This window comes from Marmota flaviventris, unplaced genomic scaffold, assembly GCF_047511675.1.
Source record: "Marmota flaviventris isolate mMarFla1 unplaced genomic scaffold, mMarFla1.hap1 Scaffold_447, whole genome shotgun sequence".
Taxonomy (NCBI): Eukaryota; Metazoa; Chordata; class Mammalia; order Rodentia; family Sciuridae; genus Marmota; species Marmota flaviventris.
The window spans coordinates 27,173-46,891 of NW_027288275.1; the positions used below are offsets into that span (position 1 = coordinate 27,173).

Sequence of the window (19,719 nt, forward strand, 5' to 3'; positions counted from 1 at the left end):
AAAAACAATATGGCTGACGGTGTCAGAAACCAATATGGTGGGCGGTGTCAGAAACCAATATGGCGAATGGTGTCAGAAACCAATATGGCGGGTGGTGTCAGAAACCAATATGGCTGATGGTGTCAAAAAACAATGTGGCGGATGGTGTCAGAAACCAATATGATGGGCGGTGTCAGAAACCAATATGGCAGGTGGTGTCAGAAACCAATATGGCGGATGGTGTCAGAAACCAATATGGCGGATGGCTTCAGAAACCAATATGGCAGGCGGTGTCAAAAAACAATATGGCGGATGGTGTCAGAAACCAATATGGCGGGCAGTGTCATGGAATCTGCTTTGCATCTTGGACAGAAGAAATTCTCCTTGAGATGGACCCAAGGCAGAGCTTCAGCTGAACTTCCAATGTTGTCCCCCGAAAGGAGTTGCCTCCCAGTAGGTTTCTTGGTCCTCTGAATCTAGGAAGTCACAGCAAAGCCACTGTGAAGTGACACTCATGTCCCCAGTGATCCTGCAGGAGCCACCAAGCTAGCAGATCCCGCCCCAGAAGTTGGGCCAAGGCCTCCACCACAGCTGCTCCCCTGGGGCCGTTGATCCTGAGGTCCTTCTGTTGGCGCTCAGCAGCATGAGTATAAAAGTTCTTGAAGGATAGTCCCCCTCCCAGGGGACACAGCGAACATCCCAAAATGTCCTTTCTCGGCCATTTGGACTCAGGATTTCGTAAGCCTCGGGGGCCCCTGGATCCCACCCTGAGGGGCGATTGTCTATTCAAGGCTGACAAGGTCCGCAAGCTGTCGAGGACACTCCATCAAGGTCACTGCACCAGATCCAGGGGACCCTCCAGAGCCAAGGGTCAGACCATGTGGCCAACTGAGGGTGCAGGACTCCAAGCCACGGTGTTGGGGCGGGGGGTCTGTCTGGAGCGACAGGGACCAACTAGCACATTCCTGAGATCATCCTAAACACATTGATTAGTTACAAGTATCGCTGCAGCCCGTGTAAACATATGGCATCCGTACATCTATGTTGCATGTGTATACAGCTGGTAGATATTATACGATCACCACATTGGAGCAAGGGATGTCTTTCTTGGAAAGTTTGATTGTGGGCAGCTCTAGCTTGAAGCCAGCCTGTGTTGGAGGCTCCCACTGAAATCAACACGTTGCATCGATAAAGAGAAGAAAAAAAAATGATATTTGATGCCCAAGAAAACAGAGAGGTCTAGCAAATGTCATCTGTCTCCGAAGACATGAAGCCACGACGTTGTGTGGCAAAAATGAGAATTCAATCCTCCTGCCTCAGCCTCCTGAGCTGCTGGGGTGACCGGCTGCACCACCGTGTCTGACTCACAGCAATCTATTTTTTTTTCTATTTTCCTGAGGATTGAACCCCCGCGACGTGCTGAACCCCTGAGGGACACCCCAGCCCTTTTTAACATCTTGTTTAGACCCAGGGATTCGCTGAGTTGCTACGTGCCTTGCTAAGTCATGGAGGCTGGCCTTGAACTCCAGAGCCTCCTGTCTCAGCCTCCCCAGCCCAGCAATCTTCAGTGATACCCACTTTGTGCCCAAACGACCTGATGGATATTCTGGGGACTTTGTGGAACCTTGACAGATCCTCCATGACGTGTCCCCTGCTCCATCCAGGAGTCCTTTCAGACGTGAATGTTTTCTCTGCAATTGCTACTTTTTAACCTCCTTTGGCCTCCTTTGGCACAAAGCATCTTGGAGGCTGTATTCAAGTGTGACACTAACACATGCTCTAATGACACCGTACCTGGATCTGTTTGGTTCTAAGTGTCTCCATTCGCTCCTAAGAGCAGACCCCTGGGGTGTCTGATGGACGATGCCCGCGGTCCTTCTGTCCAGGGGTGGAGCCCAGTGTTTGAAGGTTCGGATACAAACCACGCAGCGTGTGCAAGTGGCCGTTCTTGAGGCCCATCAGCCGGCAGCTGGATTGCTGGCAGCTGGAAGTTTGCTGGGCTGCCAGCAATCCAGCTGCCGGCTGATGATTGGCTCACAGCGGGCCGTGTCCTGCGAGGTGCAGGGAGAGGACAATTGTGCACTGGAGCTTCCAACTGCAGCCTAAGGTGACGTGGGCTTCACCACCTTTGTCATCTCCCAACTGGCCTCTACCCCACGCACTTTTGGGTGACAGAATCTTGAGAATCTCCTCGAACTTCTGATTCTCTGCTCCTGAAATAATCGAAGGACGTCTTTGTAGTTTCTGTGGAGATCTGATTAAATACAATCTTGTAACAGAGCCACCGAGAGTCACTTCTTGCCAGGTGTGGTGGCAAACACCTGTCATCTCAGCGACTCAGGAGGCTGAGGCCGGAGGATCGCCAGTTGGAGGCCAGCCCTTAAACAACTTAGTGAGACTCTTGTCTCAAAATAAAATATAAAAAGGGCTGGGGACATGGTGGCTCGTGGGGAAGCGCCTCTAGGTTTGATCCTTGGAGATGCGTCACCTCTATGTCCCATCTCTGACTTCAGACATAGCTTGGAACTCGCTCTGCACCGTGTTAGAATAAAAGCAATGACCCCCGTCCCAGGTGCCTGTTAAATGACCTTGCAAAATGCAAAGAGATTGTGTCCACCTGTAGCTAAAAAATGAATCTTTAAAAAACTAAAAAAAAAGTATATTAACCACTAATAATAAAACGGAACAGTTGTGATGATATCATGCAATAAATATCTGTAAAACACTTGCACGCTATTTATGAGACTTTGCACTTTATATATTCAGGCAGATATTTTGGAGGGATAAATGAAATTCCAAAGGAAGAGAAAGAAGATTGCAATTGTTTAATGTTGAATAGGTTTGGCTCATTTTTTTTAGCTAATATTGACATATTGGATACTTTGAGCTATTTTACAAGTATCATTTTATTAGGTGAGATTTGCATTTGATGAGCTAATAGATGATATTAACGGTTTGGTTCGTCTTATTTGCTAGGGCGGATGCACATTTTATTAGCTAACAGATTAAATAGTTTACATCCTTTTATTAGCTGAGGTCAATATGCATTTTATTATCTAACATTGATATATTGAACAGTTTTCATCTTTTGCTGCAAAGGTTGATATATTGCTTTTAGCTACTATCGACAGGTTGAAGAGTCTGCGTCATTTTTAGCAAAAATTGGTCTACAGTGAATATGGATATATTGAATTTTTTCCCATAATTTTGTTAGGAAAGATGGATGTGCATTTATTAGCTGACATATGTCTGCATCATTTTGTTAGATGAGACGCATACACATGGTTTTAGGTGACATTGACACACTCGTAGTTTGTGTGTCTTATTAGCAAAGTGTCCTACACATTTCATCACCTAATATTGATATTTTTCACTAATTTGACCCATTTTGGACAGTGAAGATTGGGACACTTTTCATGAGCTGACATCGCTATATTGAATACCTCTCGTCATTTGCTTAGTGAAGACGGACAGGCATTATCTCCACCCACTAGGATTTACAAAGTCCTCCTCTGAGAACTTGGAACACATGAGCTATTTGGGGGGGGGGTACAGGTAACCTGGGAATGAACTTGGGGGGTCACTCGACCCCTGAGCCCCGTCCCCAGCCCTATTTTGCATTTGATTTAGAGACAGGGTCTCCCTGAGTTGCTTATGGCCTCGCTTTGGTTGAGGCTGGCCTCCAACTAGTGATCCTCCTGCCTCAGCCTCCCAAGCCGCTGAGATTGTAGATATGTACCTCTGCACCCAGCCACATGACCACTTTGATTGGTCCATGGTCATGAATCAAGTGTCCCTTTGATCTCACTCAGGTGTCCTCCTTCTAAGGGGATGGATAGAGACCAAGCCTCCAACGCTACCCGGGAGTTGTTCAAAAGAGCATCTATTTTTGCCTCCTGGCAAGACTTTCAGGACACCTCCGGGGGCACAGCCATGTCGAAACAGGTCTCAGCTTTGGGAGTGACTCACATTTTCCCCGGTATCCACGGCGAGGAACCCGCTTCCCCGACCTTAACAGGATTTTCAAATTGACACTGACATTTCCGTAAATCAGAACGAGCTTTTTTCTCCTGCCCAGCTCCCGGGTCTTATGTAAATGGGTGCGCTGACTTTTACGGGATTGAATGCTCTCGGAAATGTCAGGCAACCTAATATAAAACAACTTAGCATGCTCCTTTTTAGATCTTAAAGGGATATGGTGTTAGAATACAGATTTTTTTTTTTTCTGTTTTTGGAGATCCATCCAGCCTGGATGGATTTTTCTATGTATATTAGAAACTGGAGAATTGAGCAGATCTATCAAGGTAGATTCATGGCTTTTAAAAGGGAAATTGGGATTCAGAAGCAAGTATTATAATTTGCATAACGAAGAACTGGTGCACGCATGTCATCCCAGCGGCTCGGGAGGCTGAGGCAGGAGGATCGTGAGTTCAAAGCCAGCCTCAGCCAAAGAGAGGCCCTAAGCAACTCAGGGAGACCCTGTCTCTAAATAAAATGCAAAAGAGGACGTTCGATTGTGTTTAATGACTGACATTTTTTGAGGACGATGACGTTCTAGAGAAGTGTTCACGCTTTTGTGAGAAAGAGCTCCTGGAAGTTTTGTGGGGACCTTTTACAACTGGTCTCTGTCTCTCTTCTGTCTCTGTCCCCTGTCCTGCACACAACACACACACGTACCCCTTGCACACTAACACACCACTGCCATAAGCCAGTGCACAGCCCAGATTCCGTCACATTGGCACCCTGGTGCCACCTGACGAGGGGCTGCGCTCCACAGTCACAGGTGGCCATCTCCAGAGCCACCTGCAGGCCCAAGGGACCTGTAATGACACCAGTCCCAGGCAACGGAGGGACAGGGAGAAGCTCAGGCAGCCCACAGGGATGATGGAGACAGCCTGGGTCTCTCCCTGCGAGACTCCAGGGTCCCCAGCCTTTCATTTTGACCCACCTGTCATGCTCAGGGTCACCCCCTGAGCGCCAACACCCAACACCCCCACAGCACAACCTGCCACTTTCTGCAGGGTCACGTCACCGTCCTGCATGGCCCTTGCTGATGTGGGCCCTGGGATGTCCTCACTCAGTTCATGTCTGAGCCCTGATCTTCAGAATCTCTAGATATGTATATTCATGCAAATAGGTTCATGTTTAATATTAATATATGTAAATAGATGTATATGTAATACACTCAGGTGAATATGTGTGTGGTGTACGTATGGGATCACGTGACCTAGGCATATAGTAAAGAGCACCTTGAGCCACATGTTTACATGTCACACGTTATATATGCACCATAGGTTGTGCACTCTCATGATGTGTATGAAAACATCATGCATGTTATCTGTATGTTACATATTAAATACTATATATTGCATAATATGATATATAGTGTATTATTATATATTATATTGCACAAAATATGCATATTACCTATGTATATTTATTTTTTATTTATTTAAATGTATATTATATATGCATATTATGTGTACATATAGGCATATTATGTGTACACTTATTTTATATAAATAAATGAATATTATATATGCATATTATGTGTACACTTATTTTATATAAATAAATGCATATTATATATGCATATTATGTGTACCTATATAGTATTACATATATCATACATCTTTATATATGTAATATGTAATGGATTTATATGTAATTATATATAGTATATATACTATATGTTATATATTCAACACTTAATATGTGTATGTAATTATATGTACTATGTATTCTATATATTTTATATATAAAAATTAATGTATGTATATGCAATCGTATAGCATATAATATACTATAGTATATACAGTATATGATACAGTATGTTACATAGTATATAATATAGTATGTGCATATTATATGTAATATTGAATATATAACATACTAAATTATGCGTGTATAATATACTTGTATATTATGTGCATATGTTATATATCATATGTGTATATTATATGCATATATTAAACACTTAAAAATCAATTTGAAATTTTTTAATATTAAAATACTTCAGATTTTTTTTGTGGGGTGTACCAGGGATTGAACTCAGGGGCACTCAAGTACTGAGCCACATCCCCAGCCTTATTTTGTACTTTATTTAGAGACGGGGTCTCCCTGAGTTGCTCAGGGCCTCACTTTGGCTGAGGCTGGCTTTGAACTGGCGATCCTCCTGCCTCAGTCTCCTGAGCTGCTGGGATGACAGGCAAGTGCCACCACACCTGGCCAGAATTTTTAATAATTTTTAAACCAACCATATTGGGAATAAAAGTTTCCGAGTGATTTTCCCTGTCATGCCCCTCTGAAAAAGAAGACATTTTTTTAAAAATTCGCTAATATTCTAAACACAGTCAACATGTGTCTCTTTAACACGCCTATGTTTATATGTTTAAAAATGCGTGTACTTTACATACATGTGCACACACATATCTACTGATTTCAGTTATCGTTTTCACTTTGATCGTGGCGTTGCAGGAGATTTTCTTCCTGGTATCCAGGGAGGGGACCTACCTACTGCACCACTCAGAGTATTTGGAAGCATCTGGGTCACAAGGTTATTTGCATTTGCCCTGAAGACTTTAGCTGCCAATCACGATGCACGACAGCTTGTACTACTTTCAAACACACTCGGTGGACAAGCAGTGAAAGAACCATCAAGGCTTGCCCTAGGAGAAAACGCTCATTTATTGAGGCAGCTCTGCATATTTATAGAGCTGGGGGTGGTCTCACAGTAGGCATGGGTGCTTTTTGATTGGTGGGTAAGGATCAGGTGAGCCAGCAGGGCTCTGATTGGTGGGTAAGGATCAGGTGAGCCAGCAGGGCTAGTCTGATTGGTGCATAAGGATCATGTAAGCCAGCAGGGTAGTCTGATTGGTGGGTAAGGATCATGTGAGCCAGCAGGGCTAGTCTAATTTGTGGGTAAGGATCATGTGAGCCAGCAGGGCTAGTCTGATTGGTGGGTAAGGATCATGTAAGCCAGCAGGGTAGTCTGATTGGTGCATAAGGATCATGTAAGCCAGCAGGGTAGTCTGATTGGTGGGTAAGGATCATGTGAGCCAGCAGGGCTAGTCTGATTGGTGGGTAAGGATCAGGTGAGCCAGCAGGGCTAGTCTGATTGGTGGGTAAGGATCAGGTGAGCCAGCAGGGCTCACCATTAGACGCCTCTTCTCTGGGGATGGGGAAGTTAGTCTTTGGAGCCAGGGCCACTCCCAACAAGTAGCATCTCTTAAAGCACCCTGAGCTGTGTGGCATGTGAACCTGCCCTGAAATAAGACATTTCTTTTTCTTTCTTTTTTTTTTTTTTTTTTTTTTTTTGTCTTTTATTTATTTTTAGAGCTGATTTGCTCCGTCTTATTTTTTTTAAATAAATGTTAAATTACTTAAGAGTTTTCTGACCCTCCTTATTGACACGGAGAGATGACAAGCATTTTTCTGCAGCTCATCCGTAGCAGGCAGCATCTTGATTTTTTTTGTTAACGTTCAGTTCGAATCATCTTTGCACCTTGTCTGAGTTCACATTATTCTCTGGGACCTCCTCCTGGCTCCTTGGTGCTGGGCAGTGACCACAGGACCTTGGGCATAGACCTGGCAACCACTCTCCCACCTGCCACCCAAAAACCTCTTCTTTTTCTTCTCTAGGATCATAAAAAAGGACGATTTTTTCTAAGAGTTCAGAAAAAAAATCCTTTTTTTTCCTGCAAGATATATTCCTTTTGGTGAGTAAATATGTTTTCTATGAACTCAACCTTTCACTCTCCACATGCGGAAGGAAGGGGCTGACTTCTCTTTGGGGCTGAACGTGTTCATCTCCTCCTTGATCTGGCTGAGGCTCGGGTTTGGATTTGCACACACAGGACCTTGTAGGGCGAAGGCGACTCGAGTGTGAAACTCCAGTTACATTTAGCTGAACCCCGAGGGGTTGCCTGAGGGTCACGATTTGCACTGGGGAAAAAGTTTAATGCAGGTGGTCACAAAAATTATACAGATGTGTCGTGGGTCTGCTGGGCAGTCTAATGTCCTTTTGCAAACTTCATAGTTTGTGAAATATTTTATAACTTAAATATCTGATTTACTTTTATAAAATTTTTTTACCAATTTTTGAAAACATCTATTGCACATTTTATTCTCTTGAACTGTCCTGGATTTTTTTTTTTTTTTAAATAATGTAAATTATCTACTAAATATTGTGAGCAGAGAGAACTGTCCCCAGGTACAACTTAGAGTGACATTTTTTCAGATGGCATAGTAACAATGGGAAGTCACACCGTACAAGTGATACCCAGTGTGTTCTAACGCTGCATACCAACAATGCACAGCAACACTGCTTCATGGTGGATATTTTGTGTGTGTTGTCATGACATAAATATGTAAAAATAAAAGTCAAAAAAAATAAGCAAATAAACCCAAGGGACAGAGGTGAATAATTCCAGCAAGTTGGGAGGCTGAGGCAGGAGGATCACAAGTTGGAGGCCAGCCTCAACTACTTAGCAAGACCCTAAGGAGCTTAGGAAGTCTCTGTCTCAAAATTTCTTTAAAAAATTAAATTTAAAAAAGCAAGAAAAAAAGGAGATGTGGCTCATTGGCGGAGGCTGGCTTTGAACTTGCAATCCTCCTGCCTCAGCCTCCTGAGCCACTGGGATGACAGCTGTGCACACGGCGCCCGGCTGGTTTTCCGTCTTTTCTGTTAAATGCGTCTGAATTCTATGATTCTTCATTTCTTACCTGTTCAAGTTGTTCTTGCAAAGTTGCAAAACATCCTTTCAATTTCCTCTTTGCCTGCGTCTGCCAGACGGGAACTGGGGTAGCATGGATATTCATTCCGTTTCCCGCTTAAATATAGCCATTTCTATTTTTGCCTTGAAGCACTAACGCAAATACCTTCAGTCTAAGAATAAGACGTGCCTCACAAAGCCATGTATGTCATCTAGGTCTTAATATAGCGCGCTTTTCCTCAATGTGTGGCGCTTTGATATTTGACATTTTATTAAAAAAAAAAAAAAACATACACATGTTGGTGGGTATAACAGATCGATCAGAGAAACACCAGGATCCTGAGAAAAATGACTACTTCCACAAAAATGTCTTTACTTAATATCCATCTCCTCCTGCTGCAGCTTGGACTCCCTGTCGCAGATATCAAAGGATTCTCAGAGACTAAATCTCCTGAGGGTGCCCGTCTTTCTCTAAATAATTAAATAATCACCTTATTTTGGAAAAACTTTCTTGAATTTTTCATGCTGTTTACATAGGAGACCTCACCAATTTGAAAAACGCTCCCCGTGTCTATGAATCCTTGGTTCATTTGCAACAAAACAGCCATGATTTCAACATTGATAGACCTCATCTGCCTTCAAAGAGGTCCTTCTAAAAAGAAGATCCAGAGACCCATCCGACCATTTTCATTGTTGATGCTGTTACTCTGCTTAGAAGTAACTTTCTTTTTTTCTTTTTCTTTTCTTTTCTTTTCTTTCTTTCTTTCTTTCTTTCTTTTTTTTTTTTTTTGGATACTGGAGATTGAACTCAGGGGCACTCCACCCCTGAGCCCCATCCCCAGCCCTGTTTTGCATTTTATTTAGAGACAGGGTCTCCCTGAGTTGCTTAGAGCCTCACTTTGGCTGAGGCTGGCCTCCAACTTGCGATCCTCCTGCCTCAGCCTCCCAAGCTGCTGGGATGACAGACATGCATCATTGAGCCGGGTCTAGTGGTAGATTTCTGAGCATCTCTCTTCTCTGCACAGTAACACTTTCCATTTGATTGATTTCTGCAACGAATCACAGAAACACTACCGACCCATTTGAGTCTCTTCCTTTTTCTTTAGGTCCTTCTGTGCAAACCCTGTGAGAATCATAGGAATTTTCTCGCAGTATTTCACACCAAGATAGAGGAATGAAACTTTTTTTTTTTTTGCATTTTCTGAAGAATGCTCAATAATTACATGTCTGATAGTTTAAATGCGCCACCAGGAGATGTCACTTCTCTACGGACACATTTCTGATGGTCCCACTAGGTTGGAGTTCTAGGACCATTTTTGGTGTCTGACGGAGGGTGACCAGAGACACTTCCCAACCATCTGAGGACACTCAGCACAGAGAACCACCCAGTCCCCAATATCAATTTTGCAGAGATTGATCATCTCTGGACAACCTGATTCCGAGGAGCAGAAAGCACAATTTGGATTATTTTTTTCACTGTGGCTTGTGGTTATTGCTGAAAGGATCTTGTTCCCCAACTAATTCAGGTAGCACTTTAATGAGGAGTATATTTTGTGGGCTCTTATGCCTTGTTGGGAGGAGAAGAGCGAGCAGACTTTACAAGATTCTATTTTAAGGACACTGTGGGAACCCTTGGTGGCTGATTCAGGGCACGTACCTGGCTGCAAACTTTTCTTTCTTTTTAATGTCAAATATTTCTCTCTTTTTTTTTCTGCATAAATTTTTAGGTGGCAGTATCTGCCTCGCAGTGAGGTACAGCCTGTGCGTCCAACACGGGTGTCCAGTACTGCTTCGTAAATAGTTGCTAAGAATTCTGTAGAGACACGGGGTTTTTTTTCCAAATTATTTTCTTTTATGGTTGGTGGAATCTGTGGATATGGAAATCACAGATGCAAAGATTTTTTCTAGGTCATAAATAGATAAATAGACGATAATAGATGATAAATAGATATATTTGTACTTTATTATATTCACGGTGTATCTTTTTAACACTTAGATGCAATTCTATATATTTTATGCATTAAATATATTCAGATTTATATGTATTCATAAATATTGGACTGTTTTCTCTGGGGATTCTCTATTCTGCACATGCAAAAGGTCCCTTTCACCTGGAGGATGTCTTCTGAGACTTCCCCATAGATGCCTAAAACCCCGGAGCGTCCCGTGCCTGATGTGTGCTGTGTATTTTTCTGTGTGCACACGTGGACCTAGGATAGCGTTTCACTTGGAAGTTGGGCCCCGTCGGAGATGAGAAGCATGAAACTGAGTCGCCGTAACGGTGTGAAATAACGGGATTCCTGTAGGATAAGTGGAAGGACACCCCTCTGTGACAGTGCGAGGTTCTGGGTGACCTTCCTTGAAAAACAACCTCTCTGGTCTGATAACCAACACAGCTCCTGGATGCCTAACGGGTGGGTAACATATACCACGTGGAAACACTGCACCTGGGTATGATTTGCTTCTCCAGAAGGACAGAGGGGGCAGCAAAAAAAAAAAATGTCTTTATGGTCCTTGGAACTATTGAGCATATGCACATGATTTTTTTTTTTTTTTAAAGAAAGGATCCCTCCCTATTTCAATGATCTTTTAATCGTTTCTCAAAATTCCACCTGCGGAAGTTGACGTCGTCGAATGCGATAGTGGTCGTTATTTTCACGCTGCTGACGTAGGTGCTGGTTTTGACGTTATCTTAGAAGAACTCATGGAGGGGTAGGGATGTGGCTCCGTGGTTGGAGTTCAGGATGGGCTTGCACAAGGTCCTGTATCCCATCCCCAGCCCTGCAGAAAGGACCCGGCTAACCACCTAGCCAGCCAGTCGCACGCACCAATGCCCAAATCTTACCTTTCCTGTTCCTTTGGATATCAGACGTTAAATTGTCCACGCCATCATCCGTCACCAACAATGAGGCAAGAGCAGATGGTTTCCATCCATCGGCCACTGGGGAATAATTGCATTTTTAATCCAATTTCAATCATAGCAAAGGGACACAGGAAGTCCTTCCAAGATCGCTCTACTCTCTGGAAATCTTATGTTCTCAGGAACAAAGTAACATGCCTTTTTCTCCCCTCCTGATCTAATTCTCTCCTCTGAATGTCAAACTATTTTTAAAATAATGGCATTATTTTCATTTGCATAATTATAATTCTTTGTCTCTGGAATTTGCAGTTTGCATCTCATGGTTTTCTTTCCTTGACTAGAGGGATTGCACCACAGGGACCTTATCCACCGAGCCCCATCCCCAGCCCTTTTTATTTGGAAACAGCATCTCTTGAACTCGCTATGACCTCATGAAGTTGCTGAGGCCGGCCTCCAACTTGCCATCCTCCTGCCTCAGCCTCCGGAGCTGCTGGGATGATAGGCATGTGCACCACCACCTCCCGGAGCTCTGTATCTTTTATCTGTATCCAGATTTGTTTTATAAAAGTCCCTTTAGGACCTAAGATAACTTAGTGAGTGGAAGTCTACAATTCCACCATTTCTCCCCCAATTTATTAACGCAATAGCTGTTGAGCTCTTTGATTGAAGGCAATGAAATCAGCTTCTTATAAGGGAGCCCACTCATGATGGATGGCAAAGGCAGGCTTTGGCTTGTTGATTTAACTCCCAAATTCTCTCTGAAATTGGAGCTCATTGGACAAGGAGGCTGGAGGAGAATCTCGAATCCAAACGTGGAGACCAGAAAGGGATTTTGCAGTTGGCCGCGGGTCTAAGTAGTGCATGAAGCTTAAAAGAAATTCATGTCTCAGCAGCAGGATCCTTCAGGTAGTTAAAAATAGGGGAGTCACCTGCTTCTGCCTGCTTTGGTGCATGCAGAAAGGTGGATGTTGCAAACTCGACCCAATTATTTCCCGTGTTTCTTCCTGACTCACTTCTTTCTCATTTTAATTTCGGGAGCTCAGAACTCGGCAGGGGGGTGGGCATCTCCTGCATCCTTCCTTATGATTGCAAGTCACAAGGACAGGGTGTATTTTTGGAAGTTGGCTGTAGAGAGCTGTAGAGAAAGGCATTGGGACATTGGTTCTCGACCTCCGCGTGTGCAAGGTGACGTGCCTGTGGGTTGACTGGGGACATCTCCAGTTAGGTGCCGCCATTACCGAGAAATCACGGTGGGCTTCTGATGGACAAGATGTGCCCTGGGATCCCTTTGAGCATCAATATGCAACGATAGCATCTCAACTCAGGAAAAAAACAAAACAAAACAAAATTTAGCTGCCCAGAGCCTCAGCCGACGCCTGTCATCCCAGTGGCTCGGGAGGCTGAGGCAGGAGGATCCAAAGCTGGAGGCCAGCCTCCACAACATAGCGAGGTCCTAAGCAACTTAGTGAGATCCTGACTCTCCACATCCCCAGCCGTCTTTATTTTTCATTTTTGAGACAGGGTCCCTCAGACTTGCTTAGTTCCTCCCTAAGCTGCCGAGGCTAGCCTTCAACTTGCCATCCTCCTGCCTCAGCCTCCCAAGCCGCTGGGATCACAGGCGTGCACCGCTGCGCCCGATGATGTTTATCACATTTAAAAGAAGATTTAGGGAGAAAGAGGGAGGCTTTCGTCACAATGATGAGAAAGTCCACCTTTCACACGGGACCAGTCCTGGCCGTCCTTACGCTGGGGATTTTTTTGGGGGGGATCTTCAACAGATCTGCGAGGACAGATTTCGACCTCTTCCAGGTTGGGACTTAACCCTCCGCCACGCACCACTCAACCAAGCTCATCTCCTTAGATAATTATTGCAAACATCTAAGATTTGACCCCAAACATGAATTTGCAGATGGGGAGGGTCAGGAAATTTAAGATACTTCCCTGTGTTTGGAAATTTCTTTGATTGACCTAAAATCTCAGAAAAGATGCATCTAGTATGAAATATCTGCCTCTTTTTTTTTTTCTTTTTTTTTACCGTGCTATTTGCAGCTTTCTTAGACTATTTTGCTGCTCCGTTTTCTTATTAAAGAAAGCTCCCTTTGTGGACATGAGTAATCGCCATCGTTATAGGAATCGAATTATTAATTAAAAGTGCATCTTTCTGTGCACAAAGCAAATCAAAATAAGGTTTCGCTGTGGACAACCTTGCCTCTGAGCCTCTTGCTGTATCAATTTCCGCCCGAGGGGGGTAAGCTTCTGAATTCTGTGTGATTTCCTTCTTTTTCCTACAAAACTCGGTTTCTAAAACACTGTGATATATCCAGTGGGGTCTTTATTGTCGATTTTACAATCTTCATCTGCACCTGGAAATTTTTTTAAATTAAATAATGTGTCTTTGGTGACATGAGAAGTGACCGTTCTGTCCAGGGTTACATAGAACCCCAAGCTTTGCAGCTCTATCCTAACACAGTCAAGTGTTTCCGAAGCTGAAAGTTAAATCCAGATTCACCTTTTGCAAATGGTGCAGGAAGGAATATTGGGCCCAGGTGCCTTGTTGAAAAAAACAGAAGTTTTTGCACCTATTTTGTGTGCTACAGTTTAGGTGCCTATTTAAAAATGCATCCTGTGCTCTGAATATTTTTGCAGAGGCTGGACATTTTTATACTCCCAATTTTTTTTTCTTTTTTCTTTATTTTTGGTCACCAGGGATCGAAGAAAGATGCATGAACCACTGAGCTACACACTCAGCCCTTTATATTTTTATTTTGGGACAGGGTCTCACTAAATGGCTTGCAGTCTTGCTGAGTTGCTGAGACTGGCCTCCAACTTGCGATCCTCCTGCCTCAGCCTCCTCAATAGCTTGGATTATAGGCAGGTGCCACCAAATGAAGCGATATTCTTAATTTGATAACATAAAATCAGGTAGTTATTCCTTATTTATTGACATTATCAAAATGTTGTCTTTAGTTGGTTCTTGTACTAGATTGTCCACTTGGACTTTCTCATGTTAAACTTAGTGGTGAAATGTAAGGTTCAGTACATTCTAGATCATTATCTATTCATCGTGCTTTCTGGTAATTCTGTATAAAACACGAGAGGCAGTAATTTCCCTTATTTCTGGTGCTAGCTCCACTTACTGACAAAACAAACAAACAAACAAAAAAAAAAAAACCACTCATTTCCGCCCAATGTGGTCACTCACGTCTATAATCCTAGCATCTAAAGAGGCTGAGGCGGGAGGATCCCAAGTTGGAGGCCAGCCTCAGCAACTAACTGAGGCCCTAAGCAATTTGGCAAGACGTTTTCTCAAAATAAAAAAGAAGATAAAAAGGTCTGAGGGTGTTGCTTAGTGGTTAAGCACCACTGGGTTCAATTCCTAGTACAAAAATAGAAAAAAAGAAAGAAAGATAAAGAAGGATGCTTATCTCTGTTTTCTGCAAGAATTTACCCAGAAACGCAGAGTCTTCACTTATTTTCTTACATGGAGACCCCAGGGGCTGGTGTTGGAGGGGGGGCTCTGGGAGGGGCTGAGCTCCTCAGGGTGCAGCCCATAAAAAGGACCAGGGTCCTTATAATAGAGACCTGAGAGCCCCCTGCCCTTCCACCATGGAGGACCCAGGAGAAGGCATCCTCTGGGAGCAGGAAGCAGCCCTGGACCTCGGGCTGCAGCCGCAGAGCTAAGAGCCGTCGGGGTCTGTGCTCTATAAACCGTCTGGCCTCAGGGCTTTTGTTATAGTCTCCCCCAGTCTCTCATTCATTCTCTCTCTCTCTCTCTCTCTCTCTCTCTCTCTCTCACTCTCTCTCTCTCTTCTTTCTGTTTCTGTAACTTGTCAATCTATGCGACTTATTTCGATTCCTTTCTTTTTGCCTCTTGACACCAACATATCGCTCCCTGCATGGTTCACTTTCAAAAGTGAGATGGTCCTTCTCATCCATTTATTAGTCGAACACCTTTGCGTTTCTTGTAATGTTAGTTAGTTGTTAAATCAAAACTTATTTCTCCGCGTCCATCTCCTGTTTTCCAGGATTCATGATAAACCTATTAAAGCCACCCAGTTTTGCTTCTAGAAATATATTTTCCTGCCTGTGCTCAGACACACACAGTTTGACCTAATTTTAAGTGGTAGTGTCTCTCTTTGTTCTTTCTCCGATTTCCTTAACAGAACACACATGTGCATGCACACACAGACACACACACACACAAACACACACACTACTATTTGTTTTTCCCTATTGTTTTCTAAGTACATTTGTGCATATTTAGAAAACTTCTTTCTGTACACATTGATTTCCTTCAGCTTGCACACTATGTAGAATATATCTGTGGATTTATTGCATAATGTGGCAATTTTGTGCCATTCCCTAAAAAGGTCAAATAATGTGCAAGCCTGTGACCCCTCTTTCTCCAACCCCAACCCTTTTACCTCTGGCCTGTTATCTATTTATTCTTCTTTTGTCTATTTTTTTAGGGTGTTACTGGGGATTGGACCCAGAGGTGCTTAACCTCTTAGCCACATCCCCAGGCCATTTCGTATATTTTACTTAGAAAAAGGGTCTTGCTAAGTTGCTTTAGTGCCTTGCTCAGTTTCTGAGGCTGGCCTCCACCTTGCTATCCTCATGCCTCAGCCTCCCAAGCCTCTAGGATTGCAGGTTTATACCTCTGTGCCCAGCCTCTAGCCATTTTTAATTTTTTTAAAAAAGTTATTAACTTATTGATAGCTGTTAGTCTTCACATCTTTTTACCATTCTTCTCAGATTATTTGCATACGTGCCTGTGTATTTTGTCCAAGAAGATTTTCAGAGTAAAACCTCCATTTGGTGAAATGAGACCCTCAGTGTAACTGATTTTTCCTTTTTTCTGCCTCCTCAATTTCATAAGCATTGAGCCAAGTGTAAAGATGAAGTTCAGGGTCGTTTCTCCCCAAGCTTTAGACACATTGCTCCTATCTCTACTAGTATCCTGTGCAGCTCTTGCAAAGTTTGGTGTCAATCTTACCCTTTGTTTTTTTGCTTGTTGTTTGTTATCGCATTTGTTTTCTCTTTCGGTTGCTTTAAAGTGCTGGGATTTGAATTCAGGTCATTCTGTCTATATGACTCCTATTCAATACTGGTTCTTCCACTCTTTTTTCCCCCCAAGAAGACTTGTACAATTTTTCTGTTTTTCATGTTTTAAAATTTCACATTTATGAGTCTTTTAAGGGCACTGGATAAGCTTATTCAATATTAGTTCTTTGCTCTTTTATCATTTCAAAGGCATCTTCCTGACCTCATTACCCTATGTCTCATGGTCTAATTTGTTTTCTTCCTTTTGTTACCTGATGTTGCTACACCTGCCCTGGGGATCCATTATTCCAAGAAGTACATTTCTATTCCTTTATTCTTATAGAAATTGTAGGAAAGTTCTCTTATCTGGACTTTCAACCTGAAGGTCATCTCTCAAAATTTCCTTCAATTCCGTAATTCCTTAAATTCTGATGCATGATTAATCATTAATCTCTTTGATTATTATTCATGTTATGACTATGACTTCCACAGTGACATTTTGACTTCTCCTGACACCTCCCTATTTGGAATAGATTTCCTTGAGGATAATGATTTTATCCCTTTCCATTTTTTTTAACTGGTCTGTTCCAATAATTACATTTTATTCTGTCAGTTGATTTCTTGTTGCTCTGATACATAACTAATACCATGAGCTAAAAGGAAGACAGATTTATTCTGGCTCTTGGTTTCCGAGGTCCAGTCCCTGGTGGCCAACTCGATGGCTCTGGCCCAAGGGGAGGCAGAACAAGATGGCGGCAGGCCCTGGAGGAGGAGAGCAGCTCAGGACAGGGCACCAGGAGGCAGAGAGAGCTCTGCTCACCAGGGACAGGACAGAGACCCCAAAGGCACAGCCCAGGGACCCCCTCCTCCAGCCACACCCCATCTGCTGCAGTCACCACCCAGTGAGTCCATCCAAGTGGATTAATCCACTATTCGTCTACACCTCTTGTAACCCAGTCATTTCATCTCTAAGCTTTCTGCATCGTCTCTCACATGAACTTTCAGGGACACTTCCCTCAATTCCCAGGGATTCTTCAAACGGGGGCCAGGATGGGCGTGCCTATGGCCATGTTTCTCCAGGGAACTGGACACAGGTGGCCATGACGCCACAGGGACCTCAGGGGTCGAGCCCCGGTGGAGGGTGTGAGGCCATCTCAGCTGAGGTTGGGACACTGGAGTTTCAGGTGGAGGCAGAACAGCTGAGCGGCCAAGGTCACCCTGCGGGGGAGTGGGAAGGGGACCCAGGGCCCAGCTGCAAGACCCAGGCGGGAATGGCCGTCAGGTTGGCGCTGGGGGAAGCACAGAGGGTGAGGAGCAGCCTCCTTCGGATGCCCTGGTCCCCTGGACGGGGGACTGAGTCCTGGATTGCACGGGGGATGCCGTCTTCTTGCTTTGGTTGCAATCAGATTTGCATTTCCTGACCTCCCGAGGCTGAAACAATGTATCTTCTTGGCTCTGAATGTACAATGCCCAGAGCGCAGGAGGAGAGATCCTTTAACAAAAGGAAACATTGTTAATAATTCAGCTGCCGCCTGGGTGCATGCACCAAATCAGAAATAAGAGAGATACCAACACCCAAATGCAGCAGTGGGAAACCCTGAAACCTGTACCGCACCGTTCATCCTAAGACCCCGAGGGAAACCACACCTGGTTGCATCAGAGCCCACGGGCGCACCTCTGAATACGGCTAAATAACAGAACCCCCAGGGCAGGCGAGGGGGTGCACACCTGCCAATCATCTCCCCTGAATCTGCTGGATTTTGCAGGATGCACAAAACTGCTCATGGGAAATGGCATTGCAGGTCCCAGAGACAGAAGCAATGGAAAATTCTAGAAACCACGCATTTGTGAAGAGTGGCAGTCCGGACCTAGGAAGCGTGTTTTGCAAAACGTCAGCTGGACCAACGTGGAGCGTATTGTGCATCAGCAGCGGGATTGGCGGCCACCGCCATTCACCTGTCAATCATTCTCTAAGACAACCGATTGACGTGGACCTTCCTCCCGGATCCGATGTGATGTTCAGAGCACTTTTGCCAACAAGGGGTAGCAGGGTCCTATTGAAGCCAGGGAGCTGGGCACAGTGGGGCCCACCTGTCACTCCATTGGCTCGGGAGGCTGAGGCAGGAGGATTGTGAGGTCAAACCAGCCTCAGCTACTTAGCAGGGCTCTAAGCAACTCAGTGAAAATCTGTGAAAAAAAAGTTCCTCTTGAGCTATTTACTGCCTCCCAGTTCTTGGAGACTCCTGGGTGTGATCGTCCATCAACGTAAGCCAGCACCCTCAAAATGCTGGTCACTGAAAGGAACCTCAATTTCAGGGGCACCGTGGAAGGGTGAAAAAATCTTTGTCAAGGCGAGAGGCCCACGGTTTTAGGTGTCGGCCAAGCTTCTTATTCTCACTGCATGACGCACATGAAAGCCATTTCGAAGGACGAGGACATGGAACTTCACCATGAGGAAAGTGACGGGCCGGGACATAGGGTCGTGGATAAGAAAAAGAAATTTAAAATAGGAATCAGTGATAACTTATAGAGAATCGTGAGTGTACACAATTTCACATAAATCACACTCATATACACATGTGGTTTAAATAGCTAAGGAATGGGCATCTATCACCCAGTGACTAGATTAATAAAATGTGGTTCCATATGGAATACTACTCAGCTGTAAAAAAGAATGCAACAGAAGAGTGAATACGGATAATAATAATCTTTTGTCCATTAAAAAAAAAAAAAAAAAAAAAAAAAAACTACCAGAAAGGGTTTCTCTTTGCTCTTTTTTTCTTTGGTAAAAGGGCAAACTCAGGTGACAAATAGATATGTCTAGACATTTTTGTGCCATTTTCAAAAACAGTTTGGCCCCGTTCGAAGACAGTTTGAGGCAGCCCAAGAATACAACACCCAGTACCTTTCATTTCCCCCCAAATAACTGAGAATATGGGGGCTCAAGTTGAGCACCCGTCTGACTTCGTGATTTCTTGCGGATGAAGTAGGAGAGAGAGAGAGAGAGAGAGAGAGAGAGAGAGAGAGAGAGAAAGATACAGAGGCATTTGCTGGTGAGATGTTTATTTCTGGAAATAGAAAACCATTTTCTTTCTTTTCTCTCTTCTTATGAAGCCCAGTTTT

The 19,719-nt window shown here is 43.9% G+C and overlaps 1 protein-coding gene across 1 annotated transcript in view; it reads left to right on the top strand.

Moving 5' to 3' along the window:
* Positions 1-1,842: 1,842 nt before the first annotated feature.
* LOC139701371 (neuroligin-4, X-linked-like) overlaps positions 1,843-19,719 on the top strand; it is a 31,356-nt gene continuing 13,479 nt past the window's right edge. The window contains exon 1 of the mRNA XM_071607260.1: positions 1,843-2,037. Within this exon, the coding sequence (XP_071463361.1) occupies positions 1,843-2,037 (195 nt within the window). The remainder of the gene's footprint in view (positions 2,038-19,719) is intronic.